At 40.8% G+C, this 22784-nt stretch overlaps 1 protein-coding gene across 2 annotated transcripts in view; it reads left to right on the forward strand.

The window, feature by feature from the left end:
- The window catches only part of TAOK1 (TAO kinase 1), a 62998-nt gene that overhangs the window by 24472 nt on the left and 15742 nt on the right, over positions 1-22784 (forward strand). For both annotated transcript variants that reach the window (XM_059866152.1, XM_059866153.1), the window contains exons 2-14: positions 3381-3607; positions 7601-7672; positions 10578-10679; positions 11473-11518; positions 12404-12500; positions 12860-12973; positions 13738-13829; positions 16303-16396; positions 17037-17118; positions 18983-19150; positions 20006-20209; positions 21434-21568; positions 22189-22425. In XM_059866152.1, coding sequence (XP_059722135.1) covers positions 3476-3607; positions 7601-7672; positions 10578-10679; positions 11473-11518; positions 12404-12500; positions 12860-12973; positions 13738-13829; positions 16303-16396; positions 17037-17118; positions 18983-19150; positions 20006-20209; positions 21434-21568; positions 22189-22425 — 1575 coding nt within the window. In that variant the 5' untranslated portion in view covers positions 3381-3475. The remainder of the gene's footprint in view (positions 1-3380; positions 3608-7600; positions 7673-10577; positions 10680-11472; positions 11519-12403; positions 12501-12859; positions 12974-13737; positions 13830-16302; positions 16397-17036; positions 17119-18982; positions 19151-20005; positions 20210-21433; positions 21569-22188; positions 22426-22784) is intronic.

The raw sequence follows: 22784 nt of genomic DNA on the forward strand, positions 1-22784 counted from the left end.
ATTCCCTGGTTTGCTTTGAATCTTTCTCACATTCCTACACCACCTTATTGGTTAAGAGTGAAGTCCTGGTAGTTGTGTTTATACAGTGCAATATTCTCTTTTTGTATGAGTGACACCTAGGAAAAAATGTGGGTTTATGTTTTCTAATTTTAGCAGCCTGCAAGGTGGCCAGAAGGTAGTCACACAAAGTCGGAGGGTGTTGTATCCTGTTTGCAGTGCCTGTCCCTTGGCCAGAGCCAGCATCCAGCCACCTGATCTGATCTGAAGTGAGGTGATCAGTCCCATCCACTGGGAACAATTGTATTTAACAGTATAGCTGCACCAATCTGAAAACCCTGTAGTGAATAGACTGCACTGGTGGAAGAATGTAAAATACCCAAGTGCAACTTGACTGTACTTCAGAAAACCAGCTGCCTGCTGGTATGTGATTTAATTTTCAGGGCAGTTTAGTTGTAGGGTTGATTTTTTTGTTTTAATCCTAAGTCTCTCCTGTATTTTTAATACACTTAAAATAATGCAATGGCTGCTTTGTGTGCCACTTCTCCTGTTTTCCATTTCCCCACAGCATTCAGGTGTCATTACTGCAAGGCAGGAGGCAGAGCTCTGCTGCTGGCACTGCTGGGCTTTGGCAGGCAGTGCCTGTTGTCTGGGTAAAAAGAAGAGGGGAATTTAATATTGTAGCATCCATAAAAATGGGAGCACTTCATTAAGGGAAACTGTGTAAAGCTTTCTTATGGATGGAATTTACATTAATGCATTTTACTGCTCCATCTGAGGAGATCAAATGATAAGCACAGTGTCATGTACATGTTTGTGACTATTCTGTTAAATAGATTTTAATGCATAATAGTTTTTTTTCTCATGCATTTCAAAGCAGCAATTATTTCCAAGGCTAAAGATAATGATTTTTTTCTTGATGTTCTCAAGAATAAAGTGTATTTTAAGGTGTATCACCGTAGGTGAGGAGTTCTCCTCTGTCCCATCCCACGCCTGTGTGTGTTGTCAGTGGGCCTGGTAGGAGTTTCAGCTGCAGGAAGAAGTGTTCCTGTTGATGACATTTCAGAGGCATGCTCAGAAAGGACGCCAAGAAGGAGTTTGGTGGCTGGTTTGGCATGGGGGGTCGCTGGGGAGGGGGAGAAGGCTGTAATCCATCTCAGCTGCGAGCGCGGGCTTCTTCCCCTCGCGCTGGCTCTCACACGCACGCTCGCTCACGGGGACATGTGACTTTTGGCCATATTAGCAGGTTTATCCAAGCCTAGCCCCTCTGACTAACAGATGTAGGGAAAAGGGCATTCTGGGATTGCAGCAGTTGCTTTTGAACAACAATGTCCTTTTTGTAAGAATCTGATGCTTCTTAAAAGATGGAACATGACATCATTACCGTCGATCCAAGAAACATTCCTTCAATAATACTGAGTGTGCTCTGGTTATCAGCTCCCTTCCCCCAGCTCCTTTCTCTTGCCTTTCTGACATGCTTTTTGTCTATTGTTTTGTTGGGGGCTGTAAATGTGAAACAGTTGTCTTTCAGTGTTATGTGCTTGCTAGAGCTGGAATCAAGTGGAATATTGTTGATATATGAAAAAGAAGGAAAAATAACAAAAACCCCACTTTTCCTCCAGCTTTCATAAATGTAGTGTGCTTCAGGTATAGGCTGAGCTAGAGCTAATTATTTCCCTTCCCACACGGTATTAGTTATGGTGTTATGCAAGGGAAGGTGGGGATATTACAGTCCCATTCCTGTGCATCCCACTCGGCCTCCCCGGCAGCTGTGTGCAGATGCTGGTTGTTCCAAGGCTCCTGCAGTGATCCTGCATCATAGGAAATGTGTGAGTGCTCAGCAGTGCAGTGTGGCAGAGTTGTGAGCAGCTGCATATTTTCTGTATGTGTGTATATGTTCTTCCCTTTGGTCCACCACTGGGGTTTCAGTGTCAGCTTTTCCTTCTCCCCTGAGAGTGGGCTACCACGGAAATGCATTCTGGGTCGCATTATAATCTCTTTGAATGCTGACTGCTTGGAGGAAAGTGCTGGATTTTGCTTCCCTTCTGTGCTTTCTCTCTCCCATGCATGTCTTCCTCAGAAAAACTGGAGACTCCTGTGGAGTTTACAGCCAGGCTCTGCAGCAATGCTGGGAGGTCTCTAACAAGGAGCAGGCAGGCTGTGGCACTTGCACATGCTGCAACTCTCCAGAGAAGAGAACCACTGAGCACAAACATGCAGGAATATGTCTTTTTCCATCCTTGCAGGAATTGCTCTGCAGGGACTGGAAAACAAATGATTCATTGATGGTCTAGAGGCTTGGAAGAAGGTGGAGTTTGTAGTGTCCAGAAAGGGAGGAGAAATGGACAGAGCCTTCTGATGTGTTGTTTAAACTCAGGCTTGTTGTCTTTCACGTCTTCATAATGGAAATAAACCTCCAACTTTTTTAAAAAACGAATTTGGGATACGAAATAGAAATTAAAAAAGCACAAGTCTTAGCCAGACAGATTTTTTTGGAAAGAAGAGAGATGTGTGATTAACTGTTTGCCAGTGACAGAATTTTTTTAATTAGTGATAATTTACAGGGATTTGATAGGAAATCCTATTACCTCCCTTTAAGAGGAAAAGAAAAAAGCTTTTTATTTGTAGTGGTTTTTTGGCATCACTTGTTGTAAAGATATAGTAAGATTTTAGCACAACTTAACAGTATACTTTTATTTTGGATAGATTCCAAGACACAAAGCTTGTAGTAAATGGAAGTGAACTCATGATGCAGACAGAAAGCATTTTATACATTCCCAGTTGTGTCTGAAGTTGCAAGTTCCTCTGAAGAAAGTGTTTGCCAATGGCCTGTTGTCCATTGTCTCATATGCCAATCACAATTTCAGTGTGTGTGTGCCTCTGCTGAAGCAGAGCAGAAGGAGGAGCAGCAGTGTGGAATTGGGTATCTCCTGTTCTGGATGCTGTTTCTCTGAAGAAAGGGCTTGCAAGTAAACCTCTGAAGAACAGGCACTTTGTGATAGACATCACAAAATCCAGACAATTTATTAGGACACAGTGGGTGTAACTCTTCAGAGGGTGGGTGTCACAGTAATGTGGACTCACTGGTGATGAGCTGGTTGTTGCTGTAGGTCAGAGATTCTCTGCCTGCTCTGCAGGTGATCGAACAGATGCTGGAGCATGGAATGCACCTCATTTTGTGTTTTGATTTTGGTTTCTGTCCTAGAGGAAGTGCTTGACTGGTGTCACAGTGGGGCTGTGACATTATCCCAGCACACAGGGTGTGTTGCTTCACGCACCAGGACTGCTTGCTCTGGAGGAAGTGGAAGCTGCTTTGCTGTGGCTTGTTTTGGGCTCTTTGAGCAGAGGATAAGCATTGAAGGATTGCAATCTTTTTCTTGCAGTAATCCATGCTGAAGAGGCTCCATTCATACAGATGAGCCAAGGGTTGAAGCAGCACTTTAAACCCAGATAGTCGGTCGGCTGACTGCCCAGCAGGATGCCATCAACCAGCCGAGCGGGCAGCCTGAAGGACCCCGAAATTGCAGAGCTCTTCTTCAAAGAAGATCCAGAAAAGCTTTTCACAGATCTCCGAGAGATTGGCCATGGAAGCTTCGGAGCAGTTTATTTTGTAAGTAGCACCATGACTTGTGAATTTTAGCTGTGTTTCTTTTTAGATTGTGGGTGTAGACTTTTTTGAACATAATTAGGAAAAGAAACTAGCTACTATGACTTTTTTTGTGTGGTGTTTGGGGCAGAGATGTTATCTTGTGTGTCTGTATAGTCTCAATCCTTTCACAATCATGCAGTCTCTGCGAGGTGTTTGCATACAAAAAAAAAAAAAACCCTGGAAACTTTGTCCTTGCCCTTTAGGTGCATCATTATGTTGCAAGCAGGGATTTATGTGCAAATTAAAACGTGGACTTCTGCTCCATCAATTCTGACTGGCAGTGCACTTCTCTTGGTCTGATCATCTCCTTATCACCTCTTGTTCCTTGAGAGAAATTGAGTTCTCTTCCCCTTTGTGCATACCCCGAGGCTCCCTTAAAGCCATTCTTTATGTTTGACACCTGAGTGTTGGTGCTTTTGTTGTCATTTGTCCTGTCACATCCATTCCTACTGCAGGCAAGAATCCCAGTATCCATCTGCATAATGCTTACCTGACATGAGCAGGATCCTCATGGCAACCTCAGTGCAGCTTTCTGTGTGCTAACCAAATATTGTGGGGCCTTCATTAAAAAACACTTTCCTCAGAAAACCTTTTCACGTTTGTAATTATAGGAGGTGTGGCCAAACCTGCCAATTTTCCTTCAGAAAGCCATTTGTGTCACTATTTTATGAGATGCCTATTCAGTGTTAATAATTGCAGCAGACCATGTTGGGAACCTTCCAGCACAAATTTAATGCAGCACAGATGAACTAATTAGGAAAAGCTTCTTAATTTTGTTCCCTGCTTAAAACTATGAGCCACCACTGTCTGGGAACAAATCTGGGGGAGGAAGTGTTTTCTAACGAAACAATACTCACCTGTGGCCTTAAATTCACCTCACTTTGGTTAAAGAGTGAATTTCAAGGGAGGGAACTGACAAATCTGTCTTTCTGCTGTGTGGAAATATTATTGAAGAAATATTATGGAAGTTTTTTGGAACACTGTATCTTTCAGAGGCATGCATGGACCACACAGATATGGAAACCCATAATGCAGCTGCAGATAGGCTGTGAGCTGGAAGCCAACAGCATTCCCAAACACCAGCAGGAAGCTGCCATGGGGTTTTTGTAGCCTGCCTGAACTTTGTCCTTGTGGTAAGGGCTGATGGCCCATTACCAGCTCCATCTCCAAAGCAATTGCAACTCAGAGGCCATTAATTTCTAGCCATTCTTTCTCCTTTTCCCCCACCACTTTAAATCACCAGATCATTATAGATCGGCATTTACTCACTATAGAGTGCAATTACTTGCTGGCATTTGGATTGTGCTTTTTTGTAGAAAGTACCTCTGATTTGGCACTTGCATAAAGACAAGTCTAAGCAGTGCATCACAACCCCAGCCCAAGGAGGTGCTTCATTTTTGTCAAGAGAAGGTTTCTGATAAAGACACTCTATTGCTGTTTCTGTGTTAGGAAGTTTAAACCTGTAAGTTTTGTGTTGTGTCTTTTTATTACTAATGGTTCTGAGATGTTGAATCTGAAACTGTTCCATGCAATGTGCCCCATCCTTCAAACAGAAGCCCAAAAGATCAGAGAGACAACATGGAGAGGGAAATTTAATGTGAATTAAATAAGCATGAAGAACTACAACACAAGGGAGTCTCTCTTGGGTACTTTATTCCTCTGTAAAGCTAGAAATGAAACTTCTAAGTTTCTTGACAAAATTTTGATTCTGCTACTGCAAACAATTAAACTTTCTCTAATTAATATAATATTGGATTATAGTTAATAACTGCTTTAAATGATATTACTGAACCCAGTGACATACTCCACTTCTTCTCTGTGCATACTTTGCCTGTATCAATGATGAAGCTATTCTGGTCACCAGATGTTGATCCTTTGTGTGGAGTTTTTGGAAGAAATCAGGATATATGTGCATACATGTCTGCCATTAAACAAGCCTTGCTCATTTGAATGGTTAAAGGGAGCTGGCCTTGCACATCCTCCTGGCTTTTGTCTAGGAACTGTTTTTCAATTATCCAAGATCACAGGGAAACTAAAAAAAGCAAATGCAACTCTGTGATTTTAATTCTGGGGTGTCAGCCAGGACAGTTCTCCCTCTCTAGGACTGTAGGTATTCAGCAAACTCTGTCAGGTGTTGTTTGCTTGGGTTTTCTAATGCAAAGCATCTTCTCTCCAGGCAGCTTTCATGGCATACAGCCTGCACCAAAAAATATGGTTGATAAATAGATGTGGTTGTAGTTACCCAATAGAAAATCCATATAATGCCAGAATCTCCCCTACCTTATTTAAAATAGAGTTTAGTGTTTCACTGATAGTTGTACCCATCTTCCTTCCCTTTTAGCAGTGATCCCACCTATGGGTGATATATGTTAATCTTGCTCCTGTCTCTTTGTTTCTGTTGCATCCTTCATAACAGAAAGTTCCTTTTTTTTTTTTTTTTTTTTTTCCTTTTATAATTGATATAAATCTTGCTGGTTCACCTCATGGTTTTAGTTTCTTAGAAACTGCAAGTCTGGCACCTCTGAATCATTTTTGGTATTATCCTTACCCTACTCCCTGCTCTGCAGTGTAATAATAGCTTTTGCTTGACACAGGAAACCTACTACACTGGAACACTGCAGATGGAGCAGAAGAATAACCCACTCTCTTTTGTTAGAGCTGGGCTCCTTCTGCTTTACTGTAGTATTTTGCTTCCCTGCTTTATTGGCAGTTCTTCACACAGTTGAATGTTTCAGAGATTGTCTTTAGTCAGTAAAGATCTAGCAGTCAGAATTTTATTCTTTTTGTCTCTAACAACAAAAATAATCACCCCCACACCCAACTTTACAGGTACTATCAGTGAGAGGATCCTCTCAAACAGAAAGAAAAGTAAAAATAGTATTGGTTCAAGCTTATCATAGCCAGTTGAAATAAAGACTGACAGGGAATTCTGGGAATCTCTTTAATGAACAGCAGAATTAAAACATGACTGAAAAAGCTTTTTACAAAAGGCAGAGCCCTTGTACTTCATTAATCCATGATCTGGTAGGCTGTGCCTGATAGTACAAATATATTAAAAATCAACATTTTCATCAGTCATCTGTGAATGCTGTGGTGCACATTATTCTGATTGGTATCATTTGGCTTCATGTCCAAGTTGATTATTATTATCAGAGAGACTCAGAGGTCTTTTCCTCCACCACTCTCCTGTGCTGCTGAAATCTCTGAGGAAATCTGGGGTCTTACTTGGAGCCATCCTTCCTGCAAGGTGCTGCCTCTTCTCCTGCTATGGAGAATGAGCCCTTGCTTTGGTGCTGAATTAAACAAAGGTTCCTGTCTAGTCCTTGCCTTGCATTGTTGCTGTCTGAAGTCAGGAAGTTTGCCTTTGAAGTGTGAAAAACTATGTACATTTATGGTGCAGTGTAAATAACAATACTATGAAACTGGAAGTCTCATCTGAAGATGGGTCACTTGGATTGCTGCCATGTCTCTCTGTATCATCTGCCTTCCTTTAAGACACAAAAGCTAATTTTTGGGAGCACTGGGGACAAACCTGCTCCAGACACTGGTGGCTATCTCCAATGCATCATGTGACATCTTCCCATATGGATTGAATGGAACTGGGTGGCTGAGCCTTGCTTCTGTTTCATGTGGAATGGACCTGGGCAGGGAGAGAAGTTGATTTAGGGAAAATCCCTTCTACTTGAATCAGAGCTGATTTTTAGTTTAAGTCACAATGCTTGACTCCTGCAGAGACTTGGTGGATGCTGAACATGGAAAAATGTCACACCTTGTCTCCCTTTCGCTTTGGAAATTTCTAATTCTTGCAGCAGTCACACCTCTTGGAAGATACTTTAGTTTAATGCTCTGCAAAAGCTAACTTAGAATAGAGATTATTTGATGACTGTGTGTGGTTTGCATCTTCTGGAAAGCTGGGGCCTGAAGGAACTGATGGATTGTGTTCTCCTGTTACAGGCACGTGATGTGCGCACCAATGAAGTGGTGGCCATCAAGAAAATGTCATATAGTGGGAAGCAGTCCAATGAGGTATGTAGAACATGTTGTATATTAAACCTCGATCATTGCAAATAATTACTATATTGGGATGATTTTAGTTAGGTTGGGTTCTTGCAGGAGAAATATTTTCTAGAACTGTAAAGGTGAATGAGAGTGCTGTATAAACAAAATAAATCAGTTTACTGTTCAGTGTATTTCTGTGTAATCTGCTCCTCAAAAAAGAGAGGTGGAACTCTCTTCTTTCAGATACAAAGGGTTCTTTTTGGGACCACAGAAATGTGTAGACAGAAAAAAAAATTAAAATGATGGGTTTGTATGTTGGTGTCTTACTGCCCGTAAATGTTCCTTTTTAAATACCTTTCAAAAAAATCAGGACAAAGAAATGGTAGAAATGGATGCAGTAGTGAGAGCTTCCAAGGGAGCCTTGTTTGTATCAAGTAGTGAGGCAGAATGCATCCCTCCCAGGAATGATTGTGCTTGTGAGCAGCTGAAACAAAGGCAAAAGAGTGGTGAATGAATGAGTGTGAAAATCTGAACAGCAACATAATTCCCGAAGAATTGCCAGAGCCAGGGATTAAGGCAGTCTTTGCAGAAGGGTCTGTAGAAGTGGGCCTCTGAGATTTAGTCGTTAAGTGTTTTCATGGCCACCCCAGATGTGTCTCCTCTTCCCTGGGATGCTTAGCAGAGAGAGTTGATTTTATACTTGAGACGTTTAAGTGCTAATACCGATTCTTGAAAAGCCCAAGATGACACGAGCAACTAATTTGATATTATTTCTGGTAAATAACATCTATCAAATCATGGCATTATTTTTCAGCAGAAGTATTTCTCATAAGCATGTTGTCCAAAGCATTTATGGTTCCCTCCCTCCATTCTCTATATTCCAATCTTAGCAGCAGTCTTGCTCCGATGAGTTCGACTAACAGCTCTTTGCTTTCTGTGCCTGCCTTTTGTGTATTGATCATCTGCACTCCAGGGAGCTGAACTATTCCTTCCTCTGTGTGTGTGTGTCTGTGTAGGAGGTAGAGGTGGCAGTGTCTCTCCAGCAGTCCTGAATTCTAGCTTCAGAGTTAAATTTGCTATGCCTGTTTCTGTTTTGTCGCTGCGGTGACTTGTTTAACTGTGTACTGATGAAAGAATAATTTGTACTTGCTACTTGTCCTACTGTTTTAATTACTGTGAGCTATAAATACTCTATTCACATGAATGAAACAAACTGTGCATGCTTCAGAAATAGCTTTTGTTTGTCTTCAATGCGTATGTTTCTTTATTTTGAAGAAAGCAATAAGACCAGGATTAAAGCACTTTCTATTTTACATCCATATTTATTTGTTTTGTTCAGAAGTTCACTGGAGTTATGATCGAGCCTATGTAAGGAAAATTGATTAAGGGCATTTTGGTATCATTTGGTTTCATAATAAGATATTACCATTGGTGGGAAAAATTATTCTCTCAAATAAGGTCATATTTTATACTAAGAATAGGTTTAAAACCTTTGGAAAATGTAGTACTGTGCTCTTAATGTGGTCTTGGAGCTTTTTTTTTATGCAGGAAATCATGAATACTTCTTGACTAATATATCACTTCTCTCTTCCCAATGTAGAAGTTTAACATGATGCTTTCTTGGTTTGGCTTTTATTGCTTAGTACCTCAGGGCCTTTGAGGCTAAAGGTAAAAGGCAACTAAGTCACTCCAGTGTCAGTGAGAGAGTTTATGCTATCGCTGCACTGTGTGAGCAGCAATTCTGGTGTTGAGAAATGCTTAATGTAGTCAATCAGCTGCCTCAGTTGTGAGCTTCTGTGTTCCACGGTTTCATGTGTTTCTCTAAGCCTAAAATTGTTATTGAGGTTTTGCACATGTTTTCCAAAGCCTTAGGGTAGATGGGCCCTCTGTCCCTCTGTGAATACTACCCACATACCAACACATGAGGAAGAGTGTGCTGAGAGATTAACAGAACCTGGAAAGCAGCTTTTGAGCCTTTTGGAGTTTGGTTCCTCTCCGTCTGGTTAACTTCAGATCTGATACTCTTGCTCAAAAACATTTGCAGTGTCAACACTCTTACATTTATGGCTGCATACTTAAATGGTTTCAGCTACTGCATTTGGTTTTGAAGGTACTTTCTGCAGTTGTAGTTTTACTCTTGCACTCTCAGATTCATGCCTTTCCTGCCTGAGGAGATGTGGCTGTGCAGCACATGGGGAGACTTGGAGGTCTCCAAGGCAAGCAATGTCAGTGTCTAGGCACACATTGGAACTTGATACTTTGGCCTCTTCTGTGCTTTAAAGTTGGGCTAACAGAGCTCCCATTATTATAAACCTGGCTTTGTTTTATCTGTTTATTTTTTTTCTCCAGTAGAACCATTCCTTTATCTAGTAGGTAACTCGTTTTAAATGGGCCCTTGTAAAGATTAAACTAGTAATAGAGAAACATTATCAAGAATGTTCTCAGATTGTTGGCAGCTGATAAAGGGAGCCTCATCCAGTATAATATAGTGACTAGTTGGCATAGGTCTTTATAGTAACAAGAGTTGAGAGAGGCAGCTGATCCTGCTGAGGGACACTTATCACCTACATTTCTTTCAGGTTGGGGTGTGTGTTTGATTTGACAACAGAATTGGTATCCCTTAGTAGAGGATCACTTCTTTTTTGAGGACTTGTTCAGATATTAAATGTTTACCAGTATATCCTATGCACACATAGAAATATAAAACATTTATATTGATGAGAGAGCCTTGCATACAGCCTAATTGATCAGCAACTCATTTTGTAGGTGTGCTGAGGAGTTAAGCAGTGAATATCATAGTGTTGATACAAACTTACTTTGATTTGAACCTTGAGATAGTTTTGCCTCTTTAAATAATTAAACTACATAGTAACAACAACAACAAAAAGGTAACAGTTCTAAAAAGTCTTTCTGTTCCTTTTATTCCCTACAGAAATGGCAGGATATTATTAAGGAAGTCAAGTTCCTCCAAAGAATAAAACACCCTAACAGTATAGAATACAAAGGCTGCTATCTGCGGGAGCATACAGCATGGGTAAGCAAATGCTGCTCTGCACTTCTCTTACCTTGGTTTAAGGTGCTTTGAAATCTCCACCTGGATTTTGGGAGGCACCTGAGCGCTGGTGTTGTACAGACTGAGATGAGCATAGCCAAGGGCCTTACAGGTGCTCAACAAACTGAATGTACTTTCTGGAACCAAGATTTAAGGAAATTTTCCTTTTGCTTGGATTAAGCGTTGCTGTTCTAGTGTATTTAGCTTGATAAACTGAGTATTTGAAATAATGTGCACCCATCACTAATAAAAGTTTTGTAGTGCAATATACTAAAGAAATTACATTGTTGAACTAATAGTTTAAGTTGTAAGTACTGTTTTGTGAGTTAGCTTCAATAAATCTGTAGGGCAAAGTTTTAGTTTCTCTTTTTGAAATCTGACTGGGACAGAATCTTAAGTAAATCCCTAAATAGCCCTTTAATACTCTGATAAGCTTGTTAAGTGCAGTTTAACATTCCTGTTAAGTATGTGTATATAAAATATGATATGTAATACAATACCTAACTGGTCATGAATGTGCTTTGGCCTTCCTTACAAGTGGTGTTGCTTGGTATCTTACACAGGAGGGTTATGCTTATTTCCAGTTAGAGCTGTACTTGTGGGAGGGGTCAGTGTGACAGTGCTGGGATGAAGTTCATGGTACAAGCAATACTTGCTTTATTGCAGCCTGCACTGTGTGTTCCAGGAATTAGTTCTAGGTTTCTCCATACAAGTCTAAAAAACATGTATTTACTATTACAGATTTTCTAACTACTTTGATTTCTTCCTCTAACAGCTTGTTATGGAATATTGTTTAGGATCAGCATCAGATTTACTAGAAGGTAAGTGAGTCACATATGTTTATTTGATGGAAAGTCAGAAGTAGAGTACTGAACTAGGGGGTTACAGCATCACAAGAGTTTTTCTTAAGTTTATAGTTTTGTTTGGGGCCAGAGTGTATATAAATAGCTGTAGTTTGTCAAATTCTTGCACAGTTGTAGTGGCTTTTCTGTAGAATATTAGTTTTCCCAGGTGCTTAGTTTCTCCTTGGTTTGTATCATTTTAAAGTTGTCAGTCAGCTATTTGTTTCTGAGTTTTAGGTTCTCCTGCCATGGCAGTTCAAGATTTACTGCTGAAAACCCTTGCTGTTGATCCTAGTGCTTACTAACAACTGTAGGCCTGTTGAGTAGAATAGCATTACAGCAGTGTTAGGGTTGTGCTGATGAGGTCTTTCATTAAATTGTCATTTTTCTATCAGGCTTCTAAGAGTAGACTGTCTTTGAAGAGATATGTGTGGCAGTAAGTTGTTCCTTTCCTTGCCAGAAGCATTTCAGGACCAAAAGCTGAGCTGCCAGAATCTGATCTGTGTTGCTACAATTTATTTGTGTGTGAATTGTTGTAAATTTCTGGGGTTTGGAGTTTCACTTCATTAATGGAAAACTCAATACTGAGTCTCAAGAAGTTACTTGGGAGACTGGTTACAGGAATGTAGTTTATGGTTGGAGAGTGGTCTCTTTGGTAGTAAATAGCTGCTGGTTTACAGTTAGAAGATTACATCTGATTATAGAATGTACTCTGTGAACTATTTTTGCATTTGCTTCTCATACTGAACCCAGTGAAAATGGTCTTTTAGTATTTCTGTTTACATTGTTAACAGTTCTGGCTTGCATGTTGCAAACTGTATTGTTTTCTGTAATATTGAATTTCACATAAATTTTTTCCTTAAGTTCATAAAAAGCCATTGCAAGAAGTGGAAATAGCAGCAATTACCCATGGTGCTCTCCAGGGATTAGCATACTTGCATTCTCACAATATGATCCATAGGTGAGTAGTTACACTTTTGTTGTCTCATACATACTTACAATGAACAAAACAAATTATGTGTATCCCCTCCATCCCAAATTCTACATTGTAAGCAGAGATTTTCTTTTCACAGTATCCATATAATCCCAAACAAATGATTTATAGTAGTCTAAAACACTAGACTAACACGTAAGACAAATGTATCCAAAATCAAGGGCCACTTTAAGCAATTAACCTAATGGTTAAAGACTTTGTGTTTGGAGGAAATGTGATTATTTTGCAGCTTGAACGTGTGAATATTGGTGTGTTTCATAGTCTGTCCAATAGGGAGTTTTCTTCTTAGGAGGAGAGTAATACTGACACTTGTTTTCTGTCATCAGAGATATCAAGGCAGGGAACATCCTGCTGACAGAGCCAGGACAGGTGAAACTTGCTGACTTTGGGTCTGCTTCCATAGCATCTCCTGCCAACTCATTTGTGGGGACGCCATATTGGTAAGCCAAGAGTTTTACTCATTTCTGGCTCTGTGAAGTGAAAGGATCATGTATTGGCTATTTAATATACTTGGGCTTATTGGAGCTAGTTGTGTATTCTTCCAGTTGTGGTGGTGATAAAATGTACTTTGTTAGAAAAAAAAGTTTCAGTAGTAAGTAGGCTCTGAGTTCCAAAAAATTGTGTATCCCTGTGTTTGTTGTTCACAAAAAGTAATAAAAATATTTTGCTTTCTGCTTAGACTGACCTAAAGTGGTAGAGGTGGGATTGAATAATCTGTAATATATTTTAATCACTCCCCCCAGTGGTTTAAACAATTCATGTATTCTCACCGTGTCTGGTTGTTGAAATAACTGAAGTGTTTTTTCTTTCATAGGAAAGGCCAGGGTCACTGAACCAACCCCTTTGCAGATCCCTTGTATGCTTTTGATCTCTTACACCTAGTCTGTGGTGTTTACTCAACTGCATGTTATAATTATTTCACCACAGTTGGTCAGCCAGCTAAACTATTGGAAATGTGGGAGGCTGAGAAGGTGGTGATACTCACAAATGAAAAGCTGGGCAAAGCTCAGGAGAACATCACACAGCCTCTGCTGGCCTGTTCTAGTGTGGGTGCCTGGTCTTTGTTCCCAGTATCCCATGGTCATGCCTGATAGCTTGGCGAATGATTTGTTTATGGTAGCTGAAATCAGGGAAACAGCCTTTTTCATACTGGTAAAGATAATTTGTTCCACTGCCTATTTTGAGCACCAGTTTCTTTTCTTAGGATGGCCCCAGAAGTGATTTTAGCCATGGATGAAGGGCAGTATGATGGCAAAGTAGATGTTTGGTCTCTTGGAATTACCTGTATTGAGTTAGGTAAGTTATTTCCTTTGAAAAAAAATTAAAATGTTGTTATTATACCTAGAACTTACTCAGTTGAATCACAGTGCAGAAGATTTGTGCTCCCTTTCTTGCCCTGGTTTCTCTGGGCCCTGAGTTTTAGAGAAAAGAGTGAAAGCACTTCTAGAATTCCAGACCAGTCTCCAATTTGATGTTTATTGAACTGGTGTTTTCATTACCTGAAGAAAAAGAGTTATAGAGACAAAGAGAGTGGCCAAGTGATGTCGCTAAGGGTGTTCACATTCTGTGTGGGAGAGGCAGTTAACTTCTGAACTGAAGAACAGTCAATTGCTGAACAGCTTTAGAAGTGAACCATTAAAGGTACCAATGTGGAGATACATTTAGTGCTATAAGTTGATATTGTTTCTGTGTAAATTTAACACACATTAACAACTTCTGCAGTGATGAAGTTCTGGAGAAGTTGACAACTTCAGAGCTGTGTTCAGTGTGTGTTGTCACTTCTGAATAAATTTTTTTTTTTCCCCTTAAATGAAAAGATACGAAAGAATCCAATTTTGAAGTGGTAACCTGAAACTCAAAGCCCAAAGACATGATGGCGTTGCCATTAGAACAGACCCTTTAAAGCAGGATGTGAGTTTAAAGGGACAGTGTTAGTATGGCATTCTGTTTAACACATCATGTTGTCTTGGAACAAAAACACCCTGGCTGAAGCACACCATGCACGCCACTGCTCCATGCACCTGAGGCTGTCCTCCCATCCTTGTCAGATCTGATTGCTCATGCTCCAACCCAGCCTCCATGGAGGAGCAGCCCAGCCAGGCAGTGAGAGCTCTCAGGAACACACTAATCCATGTGAACTGCACAGTTTAGCTAAAAATGCTGTCTGGCATTCCAAACTGTCAACTTCATTTTCTTCCAGGACATGAAATAGATTCTTTCTTCAGAGCAGAGATTTTGTTTGTTGGGGTTTTTTTTTTTGCTTCTTGGTTGCCAATATAAAGCAAGTTGAAGGGGTGTGACTGTCATGACAGAATCCTGCTCTGAGTGGAGTAAGGAGACTTGGCTGGCTGCAGGGCTCCAGGAATGCAGTGAGCTCATGGCCACCACACCCCCGGGAGTCCTGCACGCCGCGTTCTTGCAGGATGAAGCGTGTTGGGCTTTGTCTACGGCTGCTGGCGTGGTGGGAGGTGAGACTAGGTCAGGACAGCAGAGCAGTGTAGGCTGGATCCGTGTGCCTGGCTCATTTGTGTTGCTTTGAGTAAGCATGGGAGGGCAGCAGGGAAATGAGATGTCTTGTAGTCTTCTCAAATTATCACTTAGTCTTAGAAATGGTCTTATTGAGGGCTCAGTTTCAGGGTTTCCAGAAAATTTCTATTTTATTCAGGTGAGCTAAGAGGAAAAAAAAAAAATGGTAGAGAGAACAGTCAGTTAAAATAGTTTAATGAATAATCTGTCTGATCCTTGATAGCAGCAACTAGTTATCTGACAGATTAGAGAAGGTAAAGAGCTGAATTTGAGGAAAGACTTAAGTCCTCAATCTACCCATTCTGAGGAATTTGTGGGGCTTAGACCATCCTGCCATAGCCATGAGTGAACCATGATCTCTGATCCATAGTTCAGTGCTACTATTCAACTCAGAACTGAGCAGACTAAGAAAAGTAGCATTATTTTTTTCCTTGTTTATTTTTTTTTGAGGAAGGAAAGTTTTCTGTTGCATTTTCAGTAGTGTAGGAACATCCTCGTGGCCTGACCAGCTTCTCTGGAATGTCTATAGCGAGGCTGAGCTTTATAAAGTTTGCCCCATAAACATTCTGATGAAGCTTCAATTTTGTTGTTACAGTGAGATCATCTCCTTCCTCATTAGGCTTTCATGCTGTGTCAGTCTATAAGAGTAATACAAGCTTGAAAGAGAGAAGAGCCAAAGAGAGAAGGCGACTCTCAAAATAGTATAAAGAGTTGGCCTGTTGCTGACTTCCTGCCCATGTGCTTAGTCAGTTAAGTGTGATTTGATGGTTCTTGTAACCAGTTTTTTCTTCATCACTGCTGTCCTGCTAGAAATAAATATTTCTTAGCTTTTTAGCAACTGTAGATTAAAAAAAACAAAGGGGGGGGGTGTATGAAGCCAAGAATGCTTAGTGGCTAAACACCCAGTATAGAGCTTACTGTTAACTTATTCCTATTTTAGTACATTACAATGAGTCAGAGAACTCAACTATGATAAACCACGTAATTTAAAAGCTTGAGAGGACAAGGCATTTGATCTTCAAAGGGCTTTCATCTTCTGCAATGGCACAGGACATATGCCAACATATCTGTCTGATTGCAGGGTAGGGTTGGTTTGGGGTTCCATGTTCAGGCATTCGGGATTTTGCTGATGTGGTTTTCTTTTTAAAGAGATGTAAACTGTAAAAAAAAGATTAAATAAATAAAAAGAGCAACAACATGAGACTTTCTCCCTATATAAAAACTTCTTTTCTCTTGTGTGCAGCGGAAAGGAAGCCTCCTTTGTTTAACATGAACGCAATGAGTGCCTTATATCACATAGCGCAGAATGAATCCCCTACACTACAGTCTAATGAATGGTGAGTATTGCTGAGGGAGGAATGTTGTAGGGGGTCGCTGTAAATGGACTGCTTTGTCATGCTGAGTTCTTGAAATGGCTGGAGTCCTGTTGGGAGGATGTGAGCTGGAAGGTTCTCATTAGATTCACTATACATTTGGTACACAAAATTGACCAATTACTAAATATATGTTTGAGACTCTTCGGTGTAGTAGGAACAGGACAGGATGTTGGAAGAACTTAAGATCCTGTAAGAAACTCCGTTCATGGGTCAGTAAACTTTTGAAGCTCCCAAGCTTCCCAAAACTGTGGGGTTTAGTGTTTTTTTTATCACAAACCACACTGTCAGTTTCTAAATCCTGTTTTGTTGAAGTATTGCTTTGCAAGATGAAGCTTGTGTGTGGCAAGTGTCTGTTGCATAAACTTCAGAAGAATAAAGCACAGTAGTAACATTTTGTGCCTCCCAACCTCAACAACTGTCTTTTGAAAACAGCAAATACAGAAAACTAATTTCAAAAGTTGAAAACTTCCTAATTATGGTTTACTGAACCGTAGTTCTTGGCCTAGGAGCTACAAGCATCCAGATGTGAGGATCTTGACTCCTTAATGAATTAAACTGGGTCATTAACTTAGGTGGATTTTTTTTCCTCTCCTTGACACAGGTCTGATTATTTTCGAAACTTCGTAGATTCTTGCCTCCAGAAAATTCCTCAAGACAGGCCTACATCAGAGGAGCTTCTGAAGGTTGGCTTGCTTGTCCTTTCTGTTTTCCATGTGGTATTAAAAGGGGCTGTGCCCTGTGATGATGGTCTGTCTCACCTACTGTACAATGTTCTGGTTAATGATGCTCAAACACCTTTGAGCTGTGAGTGCTGTGGGGTGTACTGAGCTGGCAGCCCTGGCTTTGCTGCCTGTCTGCAGTGTCTCAGAGTGTTCCCCACGTGACTTTCCAAGCTAGCCTTGGAGATCTCATCATAAAAGTTCACTCCAGCAAGTGACACTGGATGACCATCGACTTGTCGAGAGTTTTAGTTTGTAAACTCAGTCATTCCAGTGATTATAATTAATCCTGACAGAGCTGCCATGCATTAGCTAACAAATACCTTTTGTTACTCCCCTCTGTGATCTGTGCTATAGAACACTCCAGTGTGCTTTATGCAGTACCTGAAATCCTCTGCTGGGGAAAAGGAGGAAAAATAAACCAGTTTTTCCTCCCTCTATTTTTCCTTGGCAAGAAAAAGCCTCAGCAGTCTGCAGGCTTTTTCTTGCTTTATTTCTTAGCTTCTTTTTCAATTCTTCATTTGTGCTCCTGTGTGCTGCAGGTACTTGGCTTTGCTCACTTTAGTGTGGAGACAAAGCCAGTGGGGTTGATTGTTGCAAAAGGCTGACAAGTGAACAGAACTCTCAGAGAAGTTGGGTGTTGGAGCTGCTTTTTTGTGTGACTTTGATGGATTTCCTTTGTGGCATCAGGTGGCATTCAGAATTTTGCTAACTTGTCATTCTCTTTACAGTGCTTCTGACATTTTGGGTTTCTTTTTATCCTGACCCTGCTTCTGCTAAACAGTGTTTTTCCAAATTTTTTTGCATTGCAGGGAAATGGATGCTATTTATGAAGGTTTTATCAGCACCTTTTTGCATGGTTTTACCTAAAAATGGCTCTGGGGACTTGTGCCTCTTTGAAAACTGTCTATTCAGAAAGTAAATGCAATTATCCAGGAAAGGTTTTGGTGTGGGTGTGTAGTCCTGCCATTTCAGAATTCTACAGATTGGTTTTATTTTGAGCAATGTGCTGCAATTAAAGAGAACATTGATGGAAATGAAACGTTTGGGAACATATTCCTTCCATAACTATAGTCTGAAACAGCTGCATGCCACTTTACAGGGACAGGTAGGGAATGTGCCATGTTGGAAACAGCATTGCAGTTCTCCAAAGGAACAAAATGAAAGTAGTGGTGGTGTTAATAATGACTCATGCTTCCACAGCACATTGCATCTGGAGACTGCAAAAGCTGCTTCTGACATACATAGACAGTTCTTGCTTTACCTATGGGTAAAATATAGCCACCTTTGCAGAGAAATGTGGTGAATATCTCCAAGAGAAGAGCAGAACACAGGGAACTGTTCCAGGACCAAGCTCTAAGGTTCACAGCCTATTTTATGACTCAGAGCTGTATGATGAATATTTGATTCCCAGGCTTTTCTAAACAAGGAAAAGGGTTTTTTACTGAGAGTTAGCTGATGAGTTAATTAACATTTGGTTAAAGATACTAGCCAGTCTAGCACCTTTAACTTTTATTTGGTATTTATTGCTCTTCCCTCACTAAACCACTAGTAGATAATGTCTCTGAAGTCTAGGTTTATAGTGAGCAAGTTTTCATGGCATGTAGAATGCTATTTCTGGGTTTTTACACCTTTATTTTTTGGTACAATCATTCTGAAATCTATCTGGATCACAAAGTCTGAAAATAATGCCAGTGTTAGCTGTGAAGGTGCTCTCCTCCTGTGCAGGGAAGAGGGCTAATAAACCCAACTAGAGCTCATCACTGTGTCCTCAAAGCATGTGCATTGGAGGCATGAGAGGCCACTCACCTATTTGTGTGTTCTGCAGCACATGTTTGTCCTTCGAGAGCGGCCCGAAACAGTGTTAATAGACCTGATTCAGAGAACAAAGGATGCAGTGAGAGAACTGGACAACCTGCAGTATCGTAAAATGAAGAAGCTCCTCTTCCAGGAGGCCCACAATGGCCCTGCAGTGGAAACACAGGAGGAGGAGGAGGTGAGAGAAATGCTGGATGTCATCACTGAACCACAGAGAATATGACTGTCTTTTAAATAACCACAATTCAGATACTGCTGAAACGAAGGGAGGCTGTTTACACACCTGGCTGTAAACACTGTCTCCCTCTTTGTGCTTGGAATAAAGCTACCTCAAGGCACAAACAAGGACAAACAGGGTAGATGCCTAGTGCTGGCAAGAAGCTGTGCCATGTGTTCATGCTTGAACAGTCAGCTTCCAGTCCTGTAAATCCTCGCTTTCTTTGCCTGTTTATGAGGCTTCATGAGGACTCTTTAGCAACTGCAGTTAACCTCTGTTTTGACCATATGTACTGAGAATGTTGTTCTAAATCTAAGGCATTGAGGTTTTTACTTTATTTACATTAAAAAAAAAAAAAAAGGAAGAAAAGAAAAACAGGTCATCAGGGAAATTGATTTCTCTTTTTTGGGTTGAGTGCTGCAGTCACCATGCAGAGAAGGAGACTCTGAATTCCAGTTCTCCTGTACAGAAAAGAGCCTGCAAGGTGCAGGGTCCCAGCTGAGCACTCAGGTGATTCTGGTGTCACAGCAGTTTCTGGTGACACGCTGTGGCTGACACATGATAGAGTTCAGCTTGTTAACAGGCTCGCTGTTGAAAAGAATCTGACATCAGCCAGTTAATCTTGACGGGGCTGACTCTTTCTCTCCCCAGCATCCCACAAGAAAACCATTTCATGGCAATGCCTGGAGGGTGGAAAGTGCCATGACGTGGCAGGTGAATGCCTTTAGAGAGAAATTGAATGAATATTCCATTTGGTGATGTCCGTGGGTACCACTGGGATGGGTTTGAATTTTCTTTCTAATTCCTTTCTCCTAGGAACAAGATCATGGTGTGGGCAGGACGGGAACAGTGAACAGTGTCGGAAGTAATCAGTCCATTCCTAGTATGTCTATCAGTGCCAGTAGCCAAAGCAGTAGTGTTAACAGTCTTCCAGATGCCTCGGATGATAAGAGCGAGCTGGATATGATGGAGGGGGACCACACCGTGATGTCAAATAGCTCTGTCATTCATCTAAAGCCGGTAAGCCCTGGATTCTTACTGCAGAACTTCGAAGGTGTTAAGTGGGAGAGAATTTATTTGGCACAAAGTCAGCTGTTCCCATTCCCAAGTCATTATCTGCAGTTTATATTATTGTGCCCCAAATATATATATATATATATATATATATATATATATATATATATATATATATATGAGTGTGCATTGGAGACTTGGGAAGGTGTCTGTGAGGATGGTTATTTTTGTTAATTCACTAAAAATTATTTTACTAATAGAATTGTTTCAAAAGCAGTTTGCTTTATCAAGAGGAGTTAGAATGGGAGGTTGTAAATAGGCTTGTTTGGTGGCTACCCTTAACATGCATAGCACTGCCTTGTGAGACAACAGGATGTGTGACTTCCCCTTTTTACCTCCTAGTTAGATAATTCTTAAAGTCAGGACCTACAGTAGAAGCCAAAATCAGTTCTGCAGCACCCAGCTTCCCAGCACTTGAGTTGAATATTTTGTTAATGAATAAAGTGCAGGGAAAAAAAATGCAGCAGAAACCGCTTCCCTGCTTTCCCTCTGCCAGATGAAGGGTGGGCTGGGGAGTGCCCTCTGAGCTGGGCTGCTCTTGCCATGGAGGGGTTATCACACCGTTTGCTCAAAGCACTACCATTTCCATGGCTAATGATAGGTGTGGCTAGAATGTCTTGTTCTTTGCCCAGATATGCAACAAAGACACAGGTATTTCCTCAGGGAGTTAATTAGTGTATCATATCTAACTAGTAATCGCTCTGTGATGAATGACAAACTCAAAATAAGAATGTGGAATACACCATGACAAATTTTAAAATTTGCTTTGAGGTATTTCTGCAGTGGGTGTAATGAAAATCTTCCTCCGTCTTTCAGAGCTACAAAGATGTTGTTTTTGTCTTTCAGGCTTGATAAAATCTTCTTTATAGCTGTTATGTTTTGTTGCAGTAAACTGTTTAACTCTGCTTTCACTTTTCCATTATTTTTCCTCATTTTCAGCTTTGGTTAGTAATCTTTCTCTTAGTAATAAAAATTCAGTATGAAATTTCAGAAAGCGAAGGTCGTAGATCAGAATTCCTTTTGCAGTATACACCTTCATCAGCAGGAGGATCTTTCAGGGCTGATAAATGTAAAATGCTTTTTTCTTCCTTTCAAATAAAAAGACCAAAATTAAAAATCTTTAGTAACACAGTTTCTCTTTATTCTCTGACATTAATATTTGCTGATAAGGAGGAAGAGAACTACAGAGAGGAGTCGGATCCTCGGACAAGGGCATCAGAACCCCAGTCTCCTCCCCAAGTATCTCGCCACAAGTCTCATTATCGGAACCGAGAGCACTTTGCTACCATACGCACAGCGTCGCTGGTACGTGGAGGGCTGGCTTGGGGAGAGCTCTGCAGGAGGGGATGCTTTGAACACAGCTCTGTGCAGCTTCTCAGAGCTTTCAGAATATCACCACCATATGAGCAACTTCTCAGAGCTTTCAGAATATAACCACAGTATGAGCTATCTTCATTGACTGAGATACTGGCACTGAAATAATTTAGCGTCAGTTAATAAAAGCTTCAGTGAGATACCTGGGCAAATGTAATTTGTGTCTATTAAATATTTTTAAGTCTCAAATCCAATGTGCCCCGTAGAATATAGGAAACCATTTATAATAAGCTGGGTTTTTTTTTCATATGCATATTATGAATATTTGTGGGTGTGTGTATGTATCCACTCTCATTGTATTAGGCTAAAAGGCCGTTATTTAGTACCAGCTTTATAACAATTGTACTGTTTTTCTGCTGGAGCCCATATGAGCTTATCTCCTACAGCAGAATTGAGTTTTTAATCTGCTCTGCTGCCATTAGGATGTGTGCTTTTCTTTACAACAAAATCATATTTCTTAACTGAATCGTTTTCTTTTGTGGTTTGAAGACTGCTGAAAAGCAGATTAAGCAGCATTAACTTCCTCTGGCCCGATGTGGTTATCTTCCTAGGTGACAAGGCAAATGCAGGAACATGAGCAAGACTCTGAGCTCCGAGAGCAGATGTCTGGCTACAAACGTATGAGAAGGCAGCACCAGAAGCAACTGATGGCATTAGAGAATAAACTGAAGGCAGAGATGGACGAGCACCGCCTCAGGTTGGACAAAGATCTCGAAACACAGCGTAACAATTTTGCTGCAGAAATGGAAAAGCTAATTAAAAAGCACCAAGCAGCCATGGAAAAAGAGGTAGGAGGTTATGGTTTATCAGACCAACCCATGTTTGTTAATTACATTGAATTGTCCACTTCCCCTCACTGATGCAGGGATGACAGTGTGGACTCTGAGATGTCTTGTTCTCAGGAGCCAAGCAAATTGATAATTAGAAAAAGGTTAATACATCACCTCCTTACACTGAGGGGTTATGTAACTAGAGAAAAGGTATGTCCTTTACGGCAGTGGGTTGTACTGAATGTTAGAATCCTGACCCCAGAAAAAACACTGAGGGTTTTCCTCTCTCTTGCCATGTCTGTGCTGTCAATAATTGCCTGCCATTGAGTGTTGTGGAGGCAGATTAGCCTGCGGAGAAATGTGCCAGCTACACTTAA

The sequence above is a fragment of the Haemorhous mexicanus genome, chromosome 22 (genome assembly GCF_027477595.1).
Source record: "Haemorhous mexicanus isolate bHaeMex1 chromosome 22, bHaeMex1.pri, whole genome shotgun sequence".
Classification (NCBI taxonomy): Eukaryota; Metazoa; Chordata; class Aves; order Passeriformes; family Fringillidae; genus Haemorhous; species Haemorhous mexicanus.